The sequence below is a fragment of the Anthonomus grandis genome, chromosome 18 (assembly GCF_022605725.1).
Source record: "Anthonomus grandis grandis chromosome 18, icAntGran1.3, whole genome shotgun sequence".
NCBI classification, from domain to species: Eukaryota; Metazoa; Arthropoda; class Insecta; order Coleoptera; family Curculionidae; genus Anthonomus; species Anthonomus grandis.
Window position 1 is genome coordinate 8,742,118 of NC_065563.1, and position 23,421 is coordinate 8,765,538.

The 23,421-nt window shown below is 33.6% G+C and overlaps 1 protein-coding gene across 6 annotated transcripts in view; it reads right to left on the reverse strand.

The window, feature by feature from the left end:
* Window positions 1–12,072: 12,072 nt before the first annotated feature.
* Window positions 12,073–23,421, reverse strand: part of LOC126747071 (putative leucine-rich repeat-containing protein DDB_G0290503) — a 119,534-nt gene continuing 108,185 nt past the window's right edge. For all 6 annotated transcript variants that reach the window (XM_050455564.1, XM_050455568.1, XM_050455567.1 and 3 more), the window contains 3 exons: window positions 23,136–23,358; window positions 22,610–22,761; window positions 12,073–12,702 (listed from right to left, as the gene is read on the reverse strand). In XM_050455564.1, coding sequence (XP_050311521.1) covers window positions 12,582–12,702; window positions 22,610–22,761; window positions 23,136–23,358 — 496 coding nt within the window. In that variant the 3' untranslated portion in view covers window positions 12,073–12,581. The remainder of the gene's footprint in view (window positions 12,703–22,609; window positions 22,762–23,135; window positions 23,359–23,421) is intronic.

Genomic DNA, 23,421 nt, shown 5'->3' on the forward strand with positions numbered 1-23,421 from the left:
AGAGCTAGCGACAGATTTGATTATATTTTTTTACTTATTCCAAAAATAGGTTGTCAAACTATTAATAAACCGTGAAATCATATAAAAAAAGTATTTAAAGTATTTTCGAATTAGGAATGAGTTTTGATGGTATTTATAGCTGAAGATTTGCAAGATAAGTATATATTGTTTATATTTTTAATTTAATTTAATTTTGCTTTAATTACCTTGATTACGGTAGTAGATAACTATCGAAACGGTGGTTCAAATTAGGTATTTTTTTTTTTAAATGTAGGTCTTCTCGTTATTTTTATCGTTTTTTAATATTCATAACAAAGTTAGGTAGGATATTGAAAAGAAGAAACGAGCTCAGAGATTATTATTACGTTAAATTGGATATACTGTTTCCACTTTAAATCCCTGAATGTCATAATAGTAAATAAATAAATTAACGCGCCTAAATAATTAAAAAATGCGTATTAAATTATATAAAATATGCTGAATATTTTAATATTAATAAACATGAACAGATTATGCTGCAATAAATGACACGTGGAATTGTTTTTTGTTATTAATATTGTAATCATTATATTATATAATTCTCATGCAGCTCTCTTATTTCAGAAATATAGAAAATGACGGTGTACTCATTGTACTTTTATAAATTACTTTTTTTTTAGGAAAATAATGTAAACGACCAAAATTTTATAAATAAGACATGACTGCTCACAACAAATATATATTACAGACCACCGGGCTTTTCCTTTTTAAAATACATTCTACTAGATCTAAAGTTTGTCCAAACAGTTGGATAACAGATGTGGCTAGATTCCCACCATAGTTCGAAGGCTCATTAGTGTTCTTATCACGTCCCAGCCTAGGGTTGCCTAGGGTTTAGCACCATGTGGTCTCATTTTGGGCCCGGTACTTTTCCGTAGATTACAGTCGGCCTTCCTGACTACACTTCACGACCTCGTGAAGCTAGATTCACTAAAAAAACAAAAATAAACTTAATTAGTTACCTCTAATATAAACAAATTCAGAAGACGAAACACATTTTTCGTCTACTGATGGTTGCTACTGATATCGTCATCATCATCAGTAACTGTCGTAACAAAAGGTTTCATTCTATCTGAAGGACATATGCCCGTATAAGCAGTCCTGCAGCGTTTGAAACCTTGTATTTCGTCAACTACATATCTATCGTTATCTAGTACTTTTGTTACAACAAAAGGACCTTTATACCGAGGTTCAAGTTTTTTACTCCTCTACTACCTCTTTACGCATAGCTTCCAAGTCTTGCCGTTCTTCGCATATGACTTCTGAAGCCAGAAAAGAGTCGTTCACGTTTCGTGGGCGGTAACCAAAGAAAACCTCGTAAGGTGATTTTCCGGTCGTGGAATTAACCGTCGAATTAATTCCCCACTTCACTTTACTCACTGATTCATCCCAACGGGATTCATCTTCAATAGAAGCTGTAAGGGCCGACAGGATTGGGCGATTCATCCTCTCCACTTGCCCGTTAGCTCTAGGCGTCGCTGTTGCACATAAAACACGTTTAATACCTAACGTCTCACAAAAGCCCGTAAAGCTTTTGGTCGATGCTACAAATTAATCTTCTTGGTACACCAAACATTTCAATGATGGATTCCAAGAAACGTGTCACTGGTAAAGTTTTCGTATTAGGTACTGCCTTCATGAAAACAAACTTTGTAAATACGTCCACTACAACTATTAAATAAGCATTTTTCTTAATACTCGTAACAAAGGGTCCAAGATGGTCGATGTGTAGTGTATCCATGGGCACACTAAGCTTTTCTATTGGATTTAGACTTCCGTGTCGTTTTCCGGATGGAATTTTATTATAGAGACAGCCTAAACAATATCTTATATAGTTTTTAACATAGTTTCTCATTTCTGGAAACCAGTATCTGGTACTTATGGCTCCCAATGTTTTGTCGAGAGCAAAATGGCCAGCACCATCATGGTATGTCGTAACAATAGTACGCCTAAATGCTTTTGGTACTACCCATCTTGGGCCAGCAGGTGTAATTCTATACAACCGGTTATCCTTAAGGCAGTATCTTTTCTGATTTCCCTGACTCTCCCTATCTGGTCTTTTTCCTGACAATGACTCTATGATGCGTTTACAAAGTTCATCCTGCAGTTGTGCTGATAAAATCCAGTCCTCTTCAGATACGTTAACAATCATAATGTCGAAGTTTTCGATATTTTGCACTGGTCCTCTACTCAACGCATTTACATGTGCCATTTTTGTGCCGAAGCGATATTCAATATCGAAGTCAAATTCCTGCATCCCAAGCCACCATCTAGCAATGCGCGGCACTAAGTCTCTTTTCATCAAGGTATGACGCAGTGAGTTACAATCTGTCACAACTTTAAACTGATTGCCAATAAGGTAAACTCTAAACTTTTTGAGAGCCTCCACCAACGCCAATGTCTCTAGCTCGTATGAATGATATTTTTTTCAGCTTCTGTGGTCGCACGGCTAAAGTATTGGATTGGTTTTAAGTTCCCATCTATTTGTTTTTGCAATAGAATAGCCCCTAATCCGATTTGACTCGCATCGCAGTGTACTTCACTTTCTAAGTCTCTGTTATATATAGCTAGCGTTGGTCTCCCAGTAAGCTTCTTTTTCAATTCTTCAAAAGCAGATTGTTGTTCGGAGTCCCAAGCGAAGATTGCGTTTTTCTTGGTGAGGGCAGATATTGGTCTAGCAATATACGCAAATCCTTTCATAAACTTTCTAAAGTAGCTGCATAATCCTAGAAACCTTCTAACATCGTGCACATTAGTTGGTCTGGGAAACTCAGCTACCGCCTTAATCTTGTCTACACCAGGACGTATACCGAGTTCCGATACTTCGTGGCTAAGATATTCAATATTTTCCTGAAGAAAATTGCATTTATTTAGTCTGAGCGTCAGACCAGCTTGTCTAAGAACACCAAGTATGTGTTTGAGCTTTTCGAGACCTTCGAGAATATTATCAAGTCATCTATGTATGCCATTGCAGTATCGAATCGTAGTGGCCCCAGTATTTGATTTATGGTTCTCTGGGACACGGCAGGCGCATTTACGAGTCCGAATGGCATTTTTAGAAACTCGTAATGTCCATCTGGTGTCACAAAAGCAGTTTTAGGGATAGACTCCTCACTTAATGGAATTTGGTGATATCCAGAGGCCAAATCCAGAGTTGTGAAATGGCGGTTGCCTTCAAGAGAGTCCAGGAGATCATCTATCCTAGGTAGAGGATGTTTATCCTTTACTATTTTGCGGTTTAGCGCCCTATAGTCAAGACACATGCGTAGCTCACCATTCTTTTTCCTAACCAACAGAACGGGGCTGGCGTATGGAGAACATGAATCGCGAACTATTCCATTCTCCATAAGGTTATTAACTACCCCTCGTACCACTTCCCTTTCTTTAAAAGCCATGCGATAGGGGCGATATACAATCGGTATGTCATCAGTTAATGTAATTGTCATTTCCGCTGTGTTTGTTTTTCCGATTTCACTCGTACTAGTGGCAAAACAGTCACCATATTCATTAAGTAGATTTAACTATCTATTTGTTTCGGAATTCGTTAGTTTAGGATTGATTTGGGCCTGTACGTCGTGAATCGTAAACTCTTTGAATTCCGTAACTTGAGCACCTAATATAGAAATAGAGTTCTCAACTTTTTCGTGACAAGTATAACCCCAAACCACAACTCTATCCTTTTCGTAACAAATATCTGAATCTGAACAATTTACTATAGGTACGTAACATTCTTGATTAAAGTTCGTTACACAGCGAGGTATAACATGTTGTTGATTAGATATATTTCTATACTGCAGATCAATGAAAATGTTTCTTTATTTTTTTATTAATGACAAGAATATGACCCATATGATGTGATGGGATGACAGTTGTATCAGCAGCATAAAGATCTACTTTTTGTGGCGGTAATAATTCAATATTTGGCAACTCAATTTTATTATTATTATTATTATTATTATTATTAAATAACCTAACTTGACAATCGTGAATAACTACCGTAACATCTTTATGATTAATAAATGGTTGCCCTACAATCACAGGTACGTTTTGTACATTATCGGGTAAAGTCCAGTGCAATGATATATTAGAATGGTCACCCGTCAAAACACCAGCATTTTACTTGTCAAACAATGTAAATAGAAGGTGGATGACATTGTTTGGCAAGTGGAATCTGTTGTGACGGGTGACCATTCTAATATATCGTTGCACTGGACTATACTACCAAAGCTTCCACTCTAACAGAGGCTAAATCCACTGTTAGCTGTGCACTTACTTTTTGATTTACGTAAACAGTACCACCACCGAAACCCCGTAACCAAGCCGCAGTTGGTTCGCGAGGTAAACCTATTCTATTTACATCTGATTGTTTAATTGTTACAGCTCCGCAACCAGAATCGACGTAGCCTCTAATTGAGAAGCCATTAATAACGCAATCAATAAAATAACATGTGTTTGCAGTTTTCAAATTTGGAATTTCAGGTATTTAAATAATATTTATAGAGGACTTACCCGCTTCTGGTCGGCTTTTTGTTTTTACTTGAACCCTGGAGTTACTGGCTTCGTGACCCAATAGATTGCACTTTTTACACACCACTCTTTGTTTCGGACAATCAGACTGGTAGTGTCCCCTTGACTTGCAATTGTAACACTGCACGCTTTTCACATCGGCCCTCCTAAAAGGCTCTCTTTTTACATCGGTACGTGCACGATTATTTTCCCTCTTGATACTTGGAATTTTTCCTAACATTTTCTACCATATTATAATATTTATCATCACGTAACGTTGATAAATATTCCTGATATAGAGCTTCTGGCGTGACGTAACGGCCTGCTCTAGCACCATTCTGCGTCCCGACATCGGTAATGCCATCAATGATGCATGATACAGCATTTCTGCCAGTTAGTTTGCATATTCTCAATAATTCCATTTTGTTAAAATAATAATTGGTCATGGTCTCTCCTCTTTCTTTAGTGCGTCCCATCACCTTTCTCAGGGCCATGGCATATTCCACATGATCCGGAAATGTTGTGGAAATTAGCAATTTCCACTGATTCCAGGAACTAGGGTATTGCTGTAAACCATTGTACCAGTTTCGTGCCATCCCGCTTAATCGAGCTTGTACTTGATATATGGTTGTAACATCATCCCAATTGTTAATATTTTTTATCTGGTCAATTTTCTCTAGCCAAACTGTGGCTGAAAAATTTTGATTTTCTGGTGAAACTCTGGGATACAGTCCCTTCTCACTGCTAAACGCCTTACTTCTGTTTGTGGGCCTTGCTTAACAAACAGCTCAACTAACTTTTCAAGGCGTTCAATACGTTCGTCTACAGAATTTCCAACTGCGGAAGAGGTCGATTGTGTAGAAGTACTTGCCATAGCATCCCGTTGAATTATGTCAATTGTTTGTGTCGGTAAAGGAGGAGTGTTGCAACGGTCAACGATTCCACGTACATTAAAAATCGCCGGTGACTGATTTTCTTTTTCTGGTAAACTGATGGTAGATCTTTTTGACTTACCCCCGTAAAAGGGTTTAGAGGACCGTTTTCCGTTTAAGTTTAATCTGTACCTCTCAGAATCTGACTCACTAGAGGACGACTCACTTGAAGTAGACATATCACGTTTGGAATGTCTTTTACTACGGCCTATCGTAACAGGAAGTATCCAATAAAAACTTACAAGCAAAACTATATACACCTAACCGCTAACAAAAATCCAAATCCCGTGAAAGTCCAAACAAAAACAATATATACACGTAACGTAACACGAAATTAATCAAAGTCAAAAGTCTATACTAATAAACGTAACAAATTATAGAAAATATTAGTTAACATCGAAGTTCAACACCGCACCTGAACTGTAAACGACCAAAATTTTATAAATAAGACACGAGTGCTCACAACAAATATAGATTACAGACCACCGGGCTTTTCCTTTTTAAAATACATTCTACCAGATCTAAAGTTTGTCCAAACAGTTGGATAACAGATGTGGCTAGATTCCCACCATAGTTCGAAGGCTCATTAGTATTCTTATCACGTCCCAGCCTAGGGTTGCTTTTAGCACCATGTGGTCTCATTTTTGGCTCGGTAGATTACAATAATATACAATACTTTTTAGCTAGCTTCTCTACAACTAACAACCTCACTATGATTGAACATAAGAAATCCCACTATTAAGGAAATACCATGTATATGATAATAAAAGCTTACAATAAATTACCATATCATAAAAATCTATAAAAAAATTCTCATACTTTAGGAGTGTACTCATCATACTTTTTTTAAATCAGTACTTTGAATTAGAGTTAGGTCAAGCATGATAATATGTGTAACCAAATTTAAATCATTGTGAATTGACATATTACGTGTTTAATTTCAAGCTGTAATTGTATAACATTGACTGTTAAATGTAAGTTTGATTTTATTATAGTTTGCTTGTTTATAGTTTAGGTTTACTATAGGTTTTTTTTGACGCAAGCTGTGTTTCTTGTGAAATCTTTGTATGAAGAATAAAAGAAAAATTAATTTAAAACTGCCTGGAAGAGTGAGAGAAATTATGACAATTTTCCAGGCAGTTGTGGTCAGTTTTGTCTCTTTCTGACTAATTTTAACTGTCTGAAAGAGTGAGACAAATTATGAAAATTGTCCAGGCCGTTAAGGCCATTTTTGTCTTTTTCTAACTAATTTTAACTGCCTGCAAGAATGAGAGAAATTATGATAATTGTTCAGACAGTTGAGGTAATTTTTGTTTCATTCTAATTAATTTTAATTGCCTGGAAGAGTGAGAGATAATATGACAATTGTCCATGCAGTTAAGTATTAAGTATAAAATTATAGTATAAAAAGGTCACTTATGTTTCTTTCAACTAATTTCGTCAGAGGTCTGTCTTTCAAAGGCCTGAAAGCGGGAAATAAATTATGACACTTTTTTTCAGTCAATTAAAGTCATTTTTGTCTCCTTCTAACTAATTTCAAATGCTTTGAAGAGTGAGAGATAATATGACAATTGTCCATGCAGTTAAGGTCACTTATGTCTCTTTCTAACTAATTTCAAATGCCTGAAAGAGTGAGAGAAGTTATGACAATTTTTCTAGCCAGTTGAGGTCATTTTTGTCTGTTTTTAATTAATTTCAATTGCCTGGAAGTGAGAGAAATTATGCCCATTTTCCAGATAGTTAAAATAATATTTGTCTCTTTTAATATAATTTTTAACTGTTTGGAAGAGTGAGAAAAAAAATCACAATTGTCCAGGCAATTAAGGTCATTCACCTGGAAGTAAGAGAAATTATGCCAATTTTCCAGTTAGAAACCGAAGTTAAAACCAATATTAAAATGTTCTATGTGCAAAATTTAAAAAATAATTAGTATTATAATGTTCTAACAGATGAGCCAATCAGATTTCAAAGTCAACTGCTGATAGAATAATATAATATTATTTCGCACTAGTCAACATTGAGCTTTGTTTTGTAAAACCGTGTGCTGGTTTTTTACGGTTTAGTGCTGTTTTTTGGCCATAGCATTGATCATCGCTCCATCGTTTTCTATTGCTGTTATCACTCCAGGATAAACATGATCTTCATAGGAAAATAAAACGTACTCACCAACAACTTTTTTAACATCATCTAATCCAGAGTTTTTGACATTTTCGACAACATTTGTTTCAAGAGAACCTGAGACGAGTTTTTCATTAAATTCTTTTTCTTCTTCCATCTCTTGCATCTCATTTATTTCATCATCTGATGAATCCCTGCCTAGTGGAAAGTGGTCGTCCAAAACAATGTCCTCCTCTGAATCATCTACGATTTCTGGTTCAACAGCTTGAAGAGGTGTGGATGTAGATGCTCCAGTTAGATCTGTTAAACTAATTTCAGAATGGGCAATACTGTATCCTGCTGAAACCGTTATTTTCTTCTTCCTACACGCGATTTTTATTCGCTTGAGTGCAGTTCGAGAAAGGTTTAATTGTGTTGCAATTACTGCACTCTCGTCTGGAATCTAATATTTACTTAATAAATATTAACTCCTTAAACCGGAGCGCCTTTTTGGTTTTAATAAAAAAAGTCAATTTTTTTCGCCTTCATCGGTCCCTGTATTAAGCAAATGTGAAGCGTGTTGCCTATAAGAATTGAGCGAAAGTAAGACTGGTTGCCTATCTTGAACTCATTATTATTATTAGGTATAATAGGACTATCGAAGGCTAAAAAGAAATACTTTGTCGTTTTATTACTTTAAAATGTTACAAACGTTTAGAATAAAAATAAACTTTTTATTTCTCTCGAATCGAATCACAGTCTGAGCTGCGTATACACATAAAAAAAAAGATTTATGCTTTTGGACTGTGACTGATTAAATCTAAAAAAAATCTTGATTTATGTCACGTTTACAGAACTCCTTCCTTTACGTATTAATTATTTCAATATTTTATCGTTAATTTCCAAGGTCTAATTAAAACTTAAAAACCAATTTTCCATGCCTTTATAATATAAATAATAACGCTTAATAGACTTTCATTTAATAAATGAAAATTACAGACAACTAGAGACTTTAATTGGCTCTTTATATGGCACTCTACTGTGACTGTATATATATGAAAAAACATAATTTTCTTCACCTAAAACGTCACGAGTCTTAAAATGAACCCAAGTATGACTTTTACAGTATTTTCAAAAGCCCTAGGCTGGTCTTGAAGTTTTTCTTTTACTGGCCAGTACCGAAGAAACCATTTTCAACAAAATTCAGGGTAGTCATGGCTTTTATGATACAATTCGTATTTCAATTACTATTGGTCCTTCAAATGGCCTATTCTTATCAAAGACCAAAGATCTTCTTTGAGGTCTGCACCGTGTTCATTGTTATCGAGGAATTTTTGGAGGACGATGCCTTGGTAAGTGGTAATTTGACAGTCTCTTATTTCAACATTTTTGATAAAAGTAACACTGTTCTTTAGGTTTCTATCCCCCGTCACCTACATCCATTAATGCAGAAATCCCTCCGGGTGGCCAAACAGGTAGGGTTTGGTTATTTAATCAACTGTGCAGTCACCGTTTTCCTCCAAAGTACCATTCCCTTACTAACGGACAAAAACCTCCCGATTCCCTTCTCTTTGTTCGACTTGGGACGACTCCACGCCGCCATTTACTTCCTCCAAATTTGGGGGAAGTCCCACTCGGCGGCCACCAATAGCGCCCTAGACTTTCTGGCGTATAATTTCATGTGCATCATCAACGGTCAGGCCAAAGTCTTGAACGAGAAGATCAGGACGTCCGGGAATCTGCAGAATGAGGAGGATCTGATCGAACATTTGAACAATTGCGTGTATCATCACAACAAGGTTATCACGTAAGCCATTATCATCTCGAGAAGTCGTTATTTTATCAAAGTGTTCTTTTTTAGGCTTGTCCAGAAGGTGGAAAATGTTTTTTCTATGATTCTACTGATCCAGTACCTGGCAAGTATCGTGGCGATTTGCAATATTGGTTTTCAGTTAGTTAATGTAAGAATATGCCGAATAGAGACGGGATCTTAAGTGAAAAATCATCTCGTTTTTCAGGTTAAAGTTTTCAGTTTTCAATTTTTCTCCATGTTATTGTTCTTATTGGCCATGATGTGTCAGTTGTAGTCCTGTCTTTTATCTTCTAAATACTTAATGAAAGTGTTTTCGTTATCCGACGAACTTGATTTATTTGTGTCGCTAGCAGTTGTCATATTAGATTGCTTAGTTGTTGTTAACCGCTCTAAGAGCGGCGGTGTTACATCGCAAGGGACGATACCGCATTTCTTAAAACCCGACTTTACTATCTCAGCGCTATTCTTTTGAATTTTTTTCATTAATGATCGTAAAAGCATTGGAAAATGCTGTTTCACAAGTACATTTGATCTACTCCCTACATGAGTTTCCTTATATTAAGATAAAATGTCTCGTTCTGGACAAAATTCGGGATAACATTCGTTCGGGATACTTAACACCACGTTTAGTTAATATCTTTTTTTGACCGGGGTCATCGGTTAAGTTTGCCTCGTCATAATTAAAAATAGCATGCAATGTTTGTTTTAGATTTTCTATGTATTCAGTCATTTGGTTTGCATTGAGTGCTGCTCTACTTCTTTTTATGTTCGAGGCTATCCTTGCAGTAAGGTCTTTATGACGAGTTAAAAATGATTTGACCCAATCGATACCTGGAGTATTATCCCTAAAACGAGTTATTTTTTTCCTTTGCGATTTAAATAGCTCTTGATTATTTGTCGCAATTCCATTCCAGTAACAGGAAAACCAGAATCACTAAGGCTATGAATGCATTGTACGAAACATCTTTCCTCTTCATAAGAGAATATTGATGGGTATCCAGGTTTTCTAGCGTGTGTTCCTTTTAATTTGTAAAAAAATAGTTCTTCTTGGAATGTTAAAGGATTCAGCGGGAACTCTTGTGCTCATGCCATCTTGTATTGCTGACAAACATGCCTTCAAATCTTCTTCTGAGTAGTCTGCATATCTGCGAGATCCCAGTTTCCTTTTATAACGTCTGGGCATTTTCTGAAAACCATTTACCTATTTAACTTTTACTCTTGCGAATGAAAATAGTTTGGACGTGACAAGTAGGAGATACTTTGCACCACTTGAGCGGTGCAAAGTATACCCAATTCCACGTGATAAGTGCACATGTAAACAATGTTTTTTTTTATTGCTATCCTTGTTTAAGCCCGTTATTTTAACAACGAATTAATAACAAATGTTCGGTGCAAAGTTTCCCTGCTCAGTGCAAAGTAACCCTGTTTAACGGTAATTAAAAATTGCTCTAAGTAAATTTTTACATGTAAAAAAATATTTTATGCAAGGAATTCATCCTCAAAAATTCCTTAACACTTTCTTAAGGACATTATAAAAATACCTCTAAAAGTATTTGAGGGTTACTCAAAAGTATCTGCGTACGGACCTATTTCAGTTTTAGTCCTAAAATACCCATTTTAGCCCTCCTTTGCTCCATTCCTGATAAATCTGAGTCTAACTTAGAAACTTTTTGAAATACAAAAAAATTTCATATGGAAAATTATTCGCTAAAAATTGATTTGACTTTTAGTGAAAACCTTATTAAAATACTTTAAATAGTTTTTGAGTTATCATGGAGAGCAGTTAAAAAAATCAAATAGAGAAGAAAAATTGCTGTAAATCAGTAAATTTGGCTTATAAAATCATATTTTATGCATCAAATTCAAAAATCTTCAGGAATCTGTTGATAAAATATATAAAATTATTCGTTTAACTTTATGTGAAACCCTCATTAAAATAATTTAAATACTTTTCAAGTTATCGCGGATAGAACTTAAATTTTTATAAAAAAAAATTCAATCGAATATAGTTTAACCAAAATTGCTGTAAATCAGAAAATATCCATATAAAAACTTGTTTTATGCTATGATTTTATCCTCAGGAATCCCTTGAAACTCTCCTATAAAAATTATAAAAATTCTTTAAAAGGTATTTGAGTATTACTCAAAAGTTTCACCGTATAAACTATTCCAGGTAAAAAATGAAAATCCTGCAGCCTCCCTCCACTTATTTATTTAAAATTCCCTACATGTTTCGGATACAGTGGTGTCCATCATCAGGGGATAAAAGGTTTAAAATTGGTCTTAGATATACGTCCCAGGATTTGATTCCGTGTCAAAAACCCTCTATTTATTATTGTTTTTTTTTTAATTTTTGAATCAATCCCTGGGACGTATATCTAATACCAATTTTAAACCGTTCACCCCCTGATGATGGACGCCACTGTGTCCGAAACATGTAAGGAATTTTAAATAACTAAATGTTTAATAAATAAGTGGAGGGAGACTGCAGGATTTTCATTTTACCTTAACCTACGACTCCACTGCAAGTATGGACTATTTCTTCACTATTCCGTTTTAGCCTCGTTTTGGTCCATTATCATTGGTAAATCTGAGTCTAACTCTAAAGCTCTAACTTTGCCTCAAATAATCTCCAAGTTATCCTAGCCTACCTGGAAGACTATCGGAACTAACAAAAACCCACAATTTTTATTCAAAACAACTTTTATGAGCCAAAAATCAAATATATGCATAGAAACAACCGATATAATCTATATAGTAAACTCCCTTAACAAATTATTTTCTAAATTCTTATATTTATGGTTCAATAGCATTATTTCTTAAAAATCTAGTCTTAGGTCATCCAAGGACACTTATGTTCGCTTTGAAGGCATGCAAAGGCACACAGTACTTAATTAGAAATAAAATTATTTTTAACAGTAATATACACTAGTTGAGGACATTTCTGCCCTAATTTAACCATTAAATAACTTGGATCATCTTGAAGATGACTTAATTAAAGCAGAAACGTCTATGAACAAATAAAGTAGTTAACTAAATCACACATAGGTCTCATATAGTCGTTTTTCCTACAGTCTAGCTTATGAGCAAATCAGCTTTCACAGAAAGTAATACTGAAGTTTAAGTTATTATTATTATTATTGGTTCTGTATACCCATCAGAATGTGTCAAAAAAAAACACGGAACTGATGAATTTAAGTATGGTCAGCTGTAAAAGGTAAATTAAGCTTCTCTTGTATCAGCTCCACCCGTTCGTGTAGCTGACTTAGGAGCTGCGGGGCCTGGAGTGCTGGAATGTTTCCCAAGTGCTGCAGCCTATAATGAGAGAAAAGAGTTTTTAATTGATACATTAAAAGTAGTTTTTCTAGAAGGTTAGGGATCTAAAAGACCTCCCTATGACTCCCTAATGGTCTTGAGTGTTAAAATAACTTTTTCCAGACAGTTTAAAGCCATTTTGCCCTTAATGAAAGTGCTTTTTCTGGCTTCAACTACCTGGAAAAACAAACTAATTTTCTTGCAAAGTTAAAATATGAGGTAAAGCCAATTCTAGACATTTTAAATTTTTTTTTAAGCAGTTAAAGCCATTTTGCGTTTTTTAGTTCTGGTTCTTATCAACTGTCTAGAGGAATTTTAAAAAACACATTTTTCAGAAAATTATGAAAACTTAATTAACTGCCTGTAGCAGTTAATACTACAAACTCTTAATTGCCCTTATTTTATGAAAATGTCATAAAAATCGTGTGATAACATAAGCTAGAACACACTAACTGCCTTGAAATTATGCTCTTTGAATGAACTTGATATCTTAGATAATTTTGGCTGCACAGCGGTTTTTGTTGAGGTGGGTCCAATAGAAGATTAGACTCAATATCAAATATTTTAAAAACGATCATAAATAAGCAAGTTAAACCTAAACTAAAATAAAGATACACTAATTGCCTAAAAATTATGTCCTTTGAATAAATTTGATATTTCTGATAGTTTGTGCTCCACGTCAGTTTTCGTTGAAGAAATCTTAATAGGAGGTTATACTCTATTTGAAACCCAAATATCTGAAAAACTATTATAATAAAGTCTGCACTTGTATTACAGACTGTTTTAATAACCGTTGGAACCCTTCTCTAATGGCCAATAGCTACCTGTCCTAAAAACGTTCGCTCTTTGTGCCGCACCCTGTATAATATCTAGTAAAAAATTACGTTTATAAATTCTGTCTGTTTCACGTTATCTGCGCCGATCTTTATATGACAAATATCGATTGTTGAACGGACCGGGGTGCGTATTTACCAACGCTAACCCGTTACAGTGTTAACCGATTCCGACTATGGCCGACAGCGACATTTACAAACCATATCCCGATGCAGTTCTCTGGTATCTGTACGAAGTTACTACTATGTATTGCATAAAAAATGGAAGTTATAAAATAACTATTTTCGTTTGACGACTTATCAGATATCGATTTGAGCAAAGTCGATATATACAAAATAAAAAAACGAAAACGCAAACTTGGGTTAAATTTTTATATACATATATATCCAATGCCAAACCTCATTAATTTTTTACAAAAATTTGTAGTGCTTATATTTTGTCTCAAGACAATTAAGGCGATTTTGTTTTATTTAGTTTAGGTATATGTATATGTATGTAGAGGGTGGCCCAGATTCGACCCTCATCATTGGGATCTTGGAAACGGTAAGAGATACAGGGTCGGTTTCGGTTAAATTATGGAAAAGTTGCGTAATTTGATGTTTATTAAAATTCCGATTGAAAATTTTAAAAAATCCGGATACGTTAGGAAATATTCGGAAAAAACCGAAATTTTGAAAAAATTATTTTATTTTTTTCTAAGGTTATTTTTTATCTGATTTTAAAATAATTTGCACTTTTGCATTGCTACTTTTTCTATGCTTCATGGTGGTGTTTTTAGTTTTTTAAAAAGACGTTTCATCTTTTGCCGTCCATCATCAACTTTTGGTTTTTCTTATGGACGCCATATTAGAGTCTTGCATTTTTAGAAAGTCCTTTTTAATACCTTTTCATCGATGTATCGCACGTGCATATCAGATGTGTAGTTTTTTTCCTCTCGCTCTTATGGGGTTCTTATGGGAAGTACCCAAACCGCTTTTCCGAAATGCAACTGTAATACATCAATAAAAAGCTACTTTTACCCTAAAAGTACCTTTTAAAAATGTAAAAATCCAATATGGCGCCCATAAGAAAAAACAAAGTTAATGATGGTCGGCAAAAGACGAAACGTTTTATTGAAAACCACCATGTAGCACGGAAAAAGTGGCAATGCAAAAGTGCAAATTATTTTAAAATCGGATAAAAAATAAGCTTAGAAAAAAATAAAATCGAATTTTTAAAATGTCGTTTTTTCTTCTCGATATTTGCAAACGTATCAGAAATTTATTAAATTTTTAAACGGAATTTTAATAAGCATCAAATTATGCAACTTTGCCATAATTTAATCGACCCTGTACATTCCATGTAATTTTGTTGATTATGTTAAAAACCCAAGTATTTTGTATTTCGACTGTTTAAAAGTTTACGCACAATACAAGTGTGTAATTAAAATATAAAATAATTTGTTTCACATTTATTTTTATTACTAGATAGAGCTCGTAGACCACCGACCTAGTTTTTTAGCCTTACAAACATTTTTACACTTTACCATACTTCAAACAGATTCCGCCACCATGTAGCAAGGAAAAAGTGAAAATGCAAAAGTGTAAATTATTTTAAAATCCGATAGATAATAAGCTCAGAAAAAAGTAAAATACATTTTTAAAATTTCGATTTTTCACGATTATTTGCAGAACCAATCGGGAGTTTTTAATTTTTTCAAAGGCATATTTTTGAGCTCAGAAATGTGCAACTTTGCCCAAATTTAACCATCTTCGTATCTTTTATGGTTACCGAGAACCCATTAGTGGGGGACGAATTTAAAATACCCTATATATTGTCTCTCAGTCAGCAGTCAATGTGATTTTGCCTTTAATTTGTTTTGTTCCTAAACGTTCTTAAATTAGTGCTGCGAAAGCGGCCATTTTAATATTAGATTGGAAATTCAACGCAGTTGACTAAACTCCTGATCCTAACTCCCTGCAGTACGAGTGAACTGTGTCGGGATATGGTTTGTAAATTTTTCGTTCGGCCATAATCGGAATCGGTTAGCACCGTAGCGGGTTAGGGTTGGTAAATACGCGACAGCGACATTTACAAACCATATCCCGATGCAGTTCTCTGGTATCTGTACGAAGTTACTACTATGTATTGCATAAAAAATGGAAGTTATAAAACAACTATTTTCGTTTGACGACTTATCAGATATCGATTTGAGCAAAGTCGATATATACAAAATAAAAAAACGAAAACGCAAACTTGGGTTTAATTTTTATATATATATCCAATGCCAAACCTCATTAATTTTTTACAAAAATTTGTAGTGCTTATATTTTGTCTCAAGACAATTAAGGCGATTTTGTTTTATTTAGTTTAGGTATATGTATATGTATGTACAGGGTGGCCCAAATTCGACCCTCATCATTGGGATCTTGGAAACGGTAAGAGATACAGGGTCGGTTTCGGTTAAATTATGGAAAAGTTGCGTAATTTGATGTTTATTAAAATTCCGATTAAAAATTTTAAAAAATCCGGATACGTTAGGAAATATTCGGAAAAAACCGAAATTTTCAAAAAATTATTTTATTTTTTTCTAAGCTTATTTTTTATCTGATTTTAAAATAATTTGCACTTTTGCATTGCTACTTTTTCTATGCTTCATGGTGGTGTTTTTAGTTTTTTAAAAAGACGTTTCATCTTTTGCCGTCCATCATCAACTTTTGGTTTTTCTTATGGACGCCATATTAGATTCTTGCATTTTTAGAAAGTCCTTTTTAATACCTTTTCATCGATGTATCGCACGTGCATATCAGATGTGTAGTTTTTTTCCTCTCGCTCTTATGGGGTTCTTAAATATAAATATAAATAAATAATGTTTCTTTATTTAGCATCATGCTACAAAAAATTACAAAGAAAGAAAATTTTAGAATATAACTAAAAATAGAAAGGAAAATTTAAATGGCATATAGTAAACTAACAAATAGGTATTATAGGTATAAGTATAAATTATACCAACAAATGACAACAGATAATTTAAAAAATATATATATAAAACTTAAAACTATCATAAATTTGAAACAATAAAATTTAAGACCTTAACTAAGATAAAAAAAAAAAAATAAAAATATGTAAATATAAAAAAATTTAAAACCTAATCTAGAGCCTAAAAAATTTAAAATTGAAAATATAAAACCTTAAACTATATTAAAAGAGTAAAGATAAAATTATAAAACACAAAGCAATACAACCAAAATAAAACATTTATACCTTATACCTATACAATATAATATAATTTAATTTCTTGGGATGGAATATATATATCTTTTTAATGTTTTTCTAAATGTGACTAGGCTTTCACTGTTCTTTAAATGTATTGGCAATTCGTTAAAATATTTGAGGCCTTTATGGAGAATGGTATTTGTCATTCTGTCTGAAGTATGTCTCCCCATTAGTACAAAATCCCCTCGCTGTCTGGTAGCATAGTTATGCAAATCACTAAATATTGTGATTTTTTCGCAAATATATTCTGGTAGCAATTTATTTTTTAATTTAAAAACAAACATACATGTATTAAACAATATTTTTTTGTTTTACTGCCAAAATATTTAGGACATTTAGCATATTATCCACCGGTGTATATCTATTACATTTTAGTATGACCCTCATGGCTCTGTTTTGTATGATTTGAAGTTTATTGATCTTGTAATCCGGAACACCAAACAGGAGTGCAGAACAAAAATCTAAATGCGGCACAATAATACTATTATAGATTAATAATTTTGTTTGTATAGATAGGTTTTTGCCAATTCTCGATAAAAAATTAATTTTTTTTGACATTTTGCGTGTTATGCTGTCTATATGCGAATAAAAATTCAAATGTGGATCCAAAATAACACCCAGATATTTAATTTCTCTTTGGTAGGAAATTGTTTCATTATTAATTTTGATATTTATTGTATTTAAATTAACTTCATTTAATCTAATTTTATTTCCAAATAAACAAAATTTTGTTTTAGCCGCATTAATGCTCAAGTTATTATCACACAACCATCTATATATATTATTTAAATCAAAATTTAGATCGTCTTGCATTTTATTTACATCTTTGCCCACAACATACAGCATAGTGTCATCCGCAAATAATACTGAATTACTTCTACTCATTACCTTAACAATATCATTTATATACATAAGGAACAAAATTGGGCCCAACACAGTGCCTTGAGGAACACCATGAACAATTTCTTTTGCAAGAGACAAATTATTTTTAAACTTGACCACTTGCTTTCTGTTATGTAAATACGACTTAAACCAATTTAGAACCGTACCTCTTATACCCATTTTTTCCATTTTAAGAAGTAAAATATTTCGATTTACTGTCTCAAAGGCTCTTCTAAAATCCAAGAAAATTGCTAAAACAAAATTTCCCTTATCTATTTCTCTATTAAAATTATCACAGATGTTAACTATCACAGATTCGCAAGAATATTGAGGTCGAAACCCTGACTGATTTTTTGTTAAAATTTTATTATTATCGCAGTAAGTTTGTAGTTGGCTTTTTACAGTTAGCTCTAGAAGTTTTTCGTAAACTGGTACAGTATTTATAGGCCTAAATTCACTTGCCTGCTTTGTGTTTGAAACCTTAGGAACCGGTAAGATAGTAGAGACCTTCCAATTTTCTGGGAATTCACCATTTTGAAGCGATGTATTAATTATGTCTAACACACGGTTGCCTACAATATTAAATACATCTACAAGAACCTTTTTTGAGATACCACTTTCCCCTCCTTTAACATTTTTCATATTTTTTAATAGACACCTAGTTTCACTCATAGTGGTATTTTCAAATTTATCCCATATAGTATACGTTGATATATTATCAACTGTATTTTCTAAAACTGAAAATTTGGGTAAAATATCTACAATTTGATCTACGCTATTAATAAAGTATTTATTAAATTTATCTGCTATGTCCAACTCCTCAGTAAATGTCTGGCCCTCAAATACAACCTCATTTGGTAATACGGAATTTTTACCCGGTAGAAGGCTTTTAAGATTTTTCCAAAGCTCTACAGAATTATTTTTATTTTCATCTATAGCTTCGCGAAAATATTTATCTTTTTCTATTTTTATTTTATTCACTATTTGATTTCTTATCCTTTTATAACTATCCCATAAATATGTAGTGCCCTCCTGAATTGCCCTTACATATAACTTGTCCCTATTTTCCATTAGCTGTAAGATATCACAAGTTATCCATTTTTTATTTTTATATTTTTGGCTAACACATATTTTTAACTTGGGACACATTACATTTAAAATATTTTCTATATCTAAAACAAAAGAATTTGCCAAGATATTTACATCTGCTATATTATTGTTCCATGACCTGTCAGACAAGCAGTTTTGTAAAGTTTCTGTATGATAATGTTTCATGGACCGATGGTAGAATGTATTTTTTTATTTTTCGTCGTTTGTGTTTGGAAGGCATACAGACACAATAGAGTGATCACTAATTTTTGGTGTGTGATGAACCTGAACCAATAAATTTTTATCATTTGATATAATAAAGTCAATCAAGGTGCTACTGTTGTTTGTTATTCTTGTAGGAGTGTTGACTAGTTGAGTGAATCCAGACCTATATATACTATTTAATATTTTTTCACCATAAAAGGAGTATTTTGTTAAATCAAAATTAAAGTCACCAGCTATAATATTTATGCCCTCAATGCTACATACTTGGTCCAAATAGTTTGAAAAATATTCGATAAACCTCGCATCTCTATTGTTAGGGGGGTGATACAAAACACTACAAAGATACTTGGATCCATTAAGAAATATTTCTATACTAACATTCCATACATACTCTTCCACACATTCTAATGTTACTCGCTTATATTTAATATCTTTCCTTATCAAAATCATTACACCGCCTGTTCTTCTATTAGTTGTGGTACATTGTTCTAAGAAATAGCCATCCACTTCCAGTTCACACATTTCTTCCTCAGAAGATACATGAGTTTCAGATAATAGCAAGGTCCTTGGTTTCCAACAATTTATTAATAAAACTATATTATCCTTGTTATTAAGATACCCCTGACAATTCAAATAAACCACATTTGAATTTTTATCAATATCTCTATCTAATTGCTACTTTAAATATTTACCCCTTTGAAGATTTTCGAGCCTTTGATATGTCGCACACTTCTTAACATCCCAAACCACATGATCAACCTCAACTTTCAAACCATATTTTTGATTAGCGGTAATACAATTAATACACTTAGGCTTACCTTCCAAACAATCTTTACCATCATGGTTACCAGTACATTTTGGACAAACTATGCTACCAGTGCAATCCTTCATAACATGACCATATTTGCAACATTTAAAGCATCGTATAATACCATAATCATTATAAACCCAGCAACGGTTCCATCCTATATTAATTTTTTGCCTATCTATTATGAAATTATAACTATCAATATCTACCTCAAATATAATATTACATTTTTTATTTATAGGTTTAGTTTTACGAACAATTTTTATATTAAAGTTTTTGCATGCAGATTTGAGTTCATTTTGCCTAATTACCTTATTAATAATTTCTTCATCACTGCTATTTAATTCACTCTCATCCACCCCGACTACTTTTATTCTGTTTTCCTTTATAGTTGGTTTAACAACAGTATAATTTTCTCCCAGTTTCCTCTGAATAGTTGACTGCACCCTGGTTATTTCCTTTTCTTCTCCACAATCAAGAATCACACCTCCATTTTTTGTATTCCTTCCCATTGAGATCCCAATACCTATGTCAGCAGGATCAACTTTATTTCTTAAATCCTCTTTAATCTTTTTTGCATCTTTGGTTTCACCCTTTTGTTGTACTACAAGAATGTTACTATTTTTTTTAAGAACATTTGAATAGGTTTTAGACTCCAAAGTTGAAGGTGTTGAAGTCTGACGATTTTTTAAACCAGCTATTTCCTTCCTTAACTCTTCATTCTCCTTCAATAGCATATCCATTTTTTCAGTCAACAAATTAGTTTTATCAACCAACAGCCCTAGAGTTTGACTCATAGTTTCAATAGTGTTTTGATCAATAAAAGCCTCCTCTACTCTGCTTCGTTTTCTCGATCGTTCATTTCGATTTATGGTATCGATATCATTATTTACAGGAGTACAATTTTTACATTTCCATGAAGCCTTTTTCATGTGAAAGCCCCTCATGTCAATACTTTCACACTTCCCGTGAAAAAAATTTTTGCAACTCGTACATTGCACGGCAGATTTTAAATCATCAAAAGGTACTTCACATATAACGCAACTGTTAGGGTCAAAACCCTGTTCATCAAAGACACTTGCCATCCTTTAAACTTTCAATTTTGCCTCGATCCGGACCTGTACTGTATATGAAGCATCGCTTTCTTATCAGCACACGCACAATACGCACAATGTATCGTCTCGCTAAATCACCTTATCAGAGACTCGGCAAGCCGTTGAATTTAAAAGTAAACAACGATTGTTTTGGCTTTTTTACTATTTTAGGATAATAATTATGAAATGGATTTATCACTTACACTTTAAAAACACATAATACAACTGATTTTTAAAATTTTTAACTATATTTAAACACTTTATACTTGAAAAATCAGCGAAAATCTGCGGAACGATATAAACACGACCGTTTTACTCAACTGTTCTCCGACCGTTGATGGTTGGGAAGTACCCAAACCGCTTTTCCGAAATGCAACTGTAATACATCAATAAAAAGCTACTTTTACCCTAAAAGTACCCTTTAAAAATGTAAAAATCCAATATGGCGCCCATAAGAAAAAACAAAGTTAATGATGGTCGGCAAAAGACGAAACGTTTTATTGAAAACCACCATGTAGCACGGAAAAAGTGGCAATGCAAAAGTGCAAATTATTTTAAAATCGGATAAAAAATAAGCTTAGAAAAAAATAAAATCGAATTTTTAAAATGTCGTTTTTTTTCTCGATATTTGCAAACGTATCAGAAATTTATTAAATTTTTAAACGGAATTTTAATAAGCATCAAATTATGCAACTTTGCCATAATTTAATCGACCCTGTACATTCCATGTAATTTTGTTGATTATGTTAAAAACCCAAGTATTTTGTATTTCGACTGTTTAAAAGTTTACGCACAATACAAGTGTGTAATTAAAATATAAAATAATTTGTTTCACATTTATTTTTATTACTAGATAGAACTCGTAGACCACCGACCTAGTTTTTTAGCCTTACAAACATTTTTACACTTTACCATACTTCAAACAGATTCCGCCACCATGTAGCAAGGAAAAAGTGAAAATGCAAAAGTGCAAATTATTTTAAAATCCGATAGATAATAAGCTCAGAAAAAAGTAAAATACATTTTTAAAATTTCGATTTTTCACGATTATTTTCGGAACCAATCGGGAGTTTTTAATTTTTTCAAAGGCATATTTTTGAGCTCAGAAATGTGCAACTTTGCCCAAATTTAACCATCTTCGTATCTTTTATGGTTACCGAGAACCCATTAGTGGGGGACGAATTTAAAATACCCTATATATTGTCTCTCAGTCAGCAGTCAATGTGATTTTGCCTTTAATTTGTTTTGTTCATAAACGTTCTTAAATTAGTGCTGCGAAAGCGGCCATTATAATATTAGATTGGAAATTCAACGCAGTTGACTAATCTCCTGATCCTAACTCCCTGCAGTACGAGTGAACTGTGTCGGGATATGGTTTGTAAATTTTTCGTTCGGCCATAATCGGAATCGGTTAGCACCGTAGCGGGTTAGGGTTGGTAAATACGCGACCGGGGTGCCGTGGACCGACTCGAATCGACCGTAAATATATACGGGGATCGATCAATAATATCGTAATATATTTTGCAGTTTATTTTAATGCGTATAAATAGTATGCAGATTGTATTTTGTACATGCTCAATTTTGGAGCTTGACCAAGTAACTTCACCTAAACTATACAAGAATATTGAAACTAACCAACTAACCAAAAGTTTATCTCCCTCCCTAAGACATCAATGCCAAAACCGTTGCCAGACCTTGCAAAATGAATTAAATTTCTTACCCAAAAGGCTTATTTCGGTCGTTTTCTTTGCACGGCGGTGAATGTCCGGACCAGGGGGCGTCTCTAATGGCCGAGGCCACACTAAAAGCCGGCGAATCCGGTCTGGAGTCCTCTGCCAAAGCGTCCCTATGAAAGGGATTCGAGTGGTTCGTCTGAAAAATGCATTTATTGAAAAACTTTATTAGGAACAACGGTAACTTCGGTCATAACTCAATTTCTAGTGCTCATATAGGGTGATGTTTACATCATAGTTATTTAGTCTCAGAGTCTGATGATGATGAGTGAACTCGTCGAAATGCATAACTCTTGACAAGATTGACAAAATTTCATTTGTGGAGAAAAGTCTTCCCACTCTTCATAACCCGCTATGTTATATCTATTCCACTTCAAGAATGAACTTCTACTTCTAGTGCTCAGATCGTCTTGATTTTTGCGTAAAATTTTTCTTTACAATTTTCTTAAGCGTTCATTAAAAAAATCATTAGAAGCATGTCTATCTAAGTTTTTTTTAAAAATCTGTACTTACCCTAAAAGGATTGGGTGAAAAATTCTGAGTGGACACCGGTTGTCCCACCTGGAAATTGGCTGTGGTTATGGTGGCGCCCCCGCCCGGGTTTTCTTGCAAATATTTCTCTCTAGAGCGTTGGAAATGGCGGGCGTTTATGCGCTCGTATTTGCGCATGCCCGTGTGCCATCTGCGCACCAGGAATTTCATCCGTTCGATCGCTATTACTGCGCAAACGGCCGCTCTAAAACCAACAAAGACGATTTAATCATTATTTGCGGAATAAAGTTTATAAGATAGCCTAGAA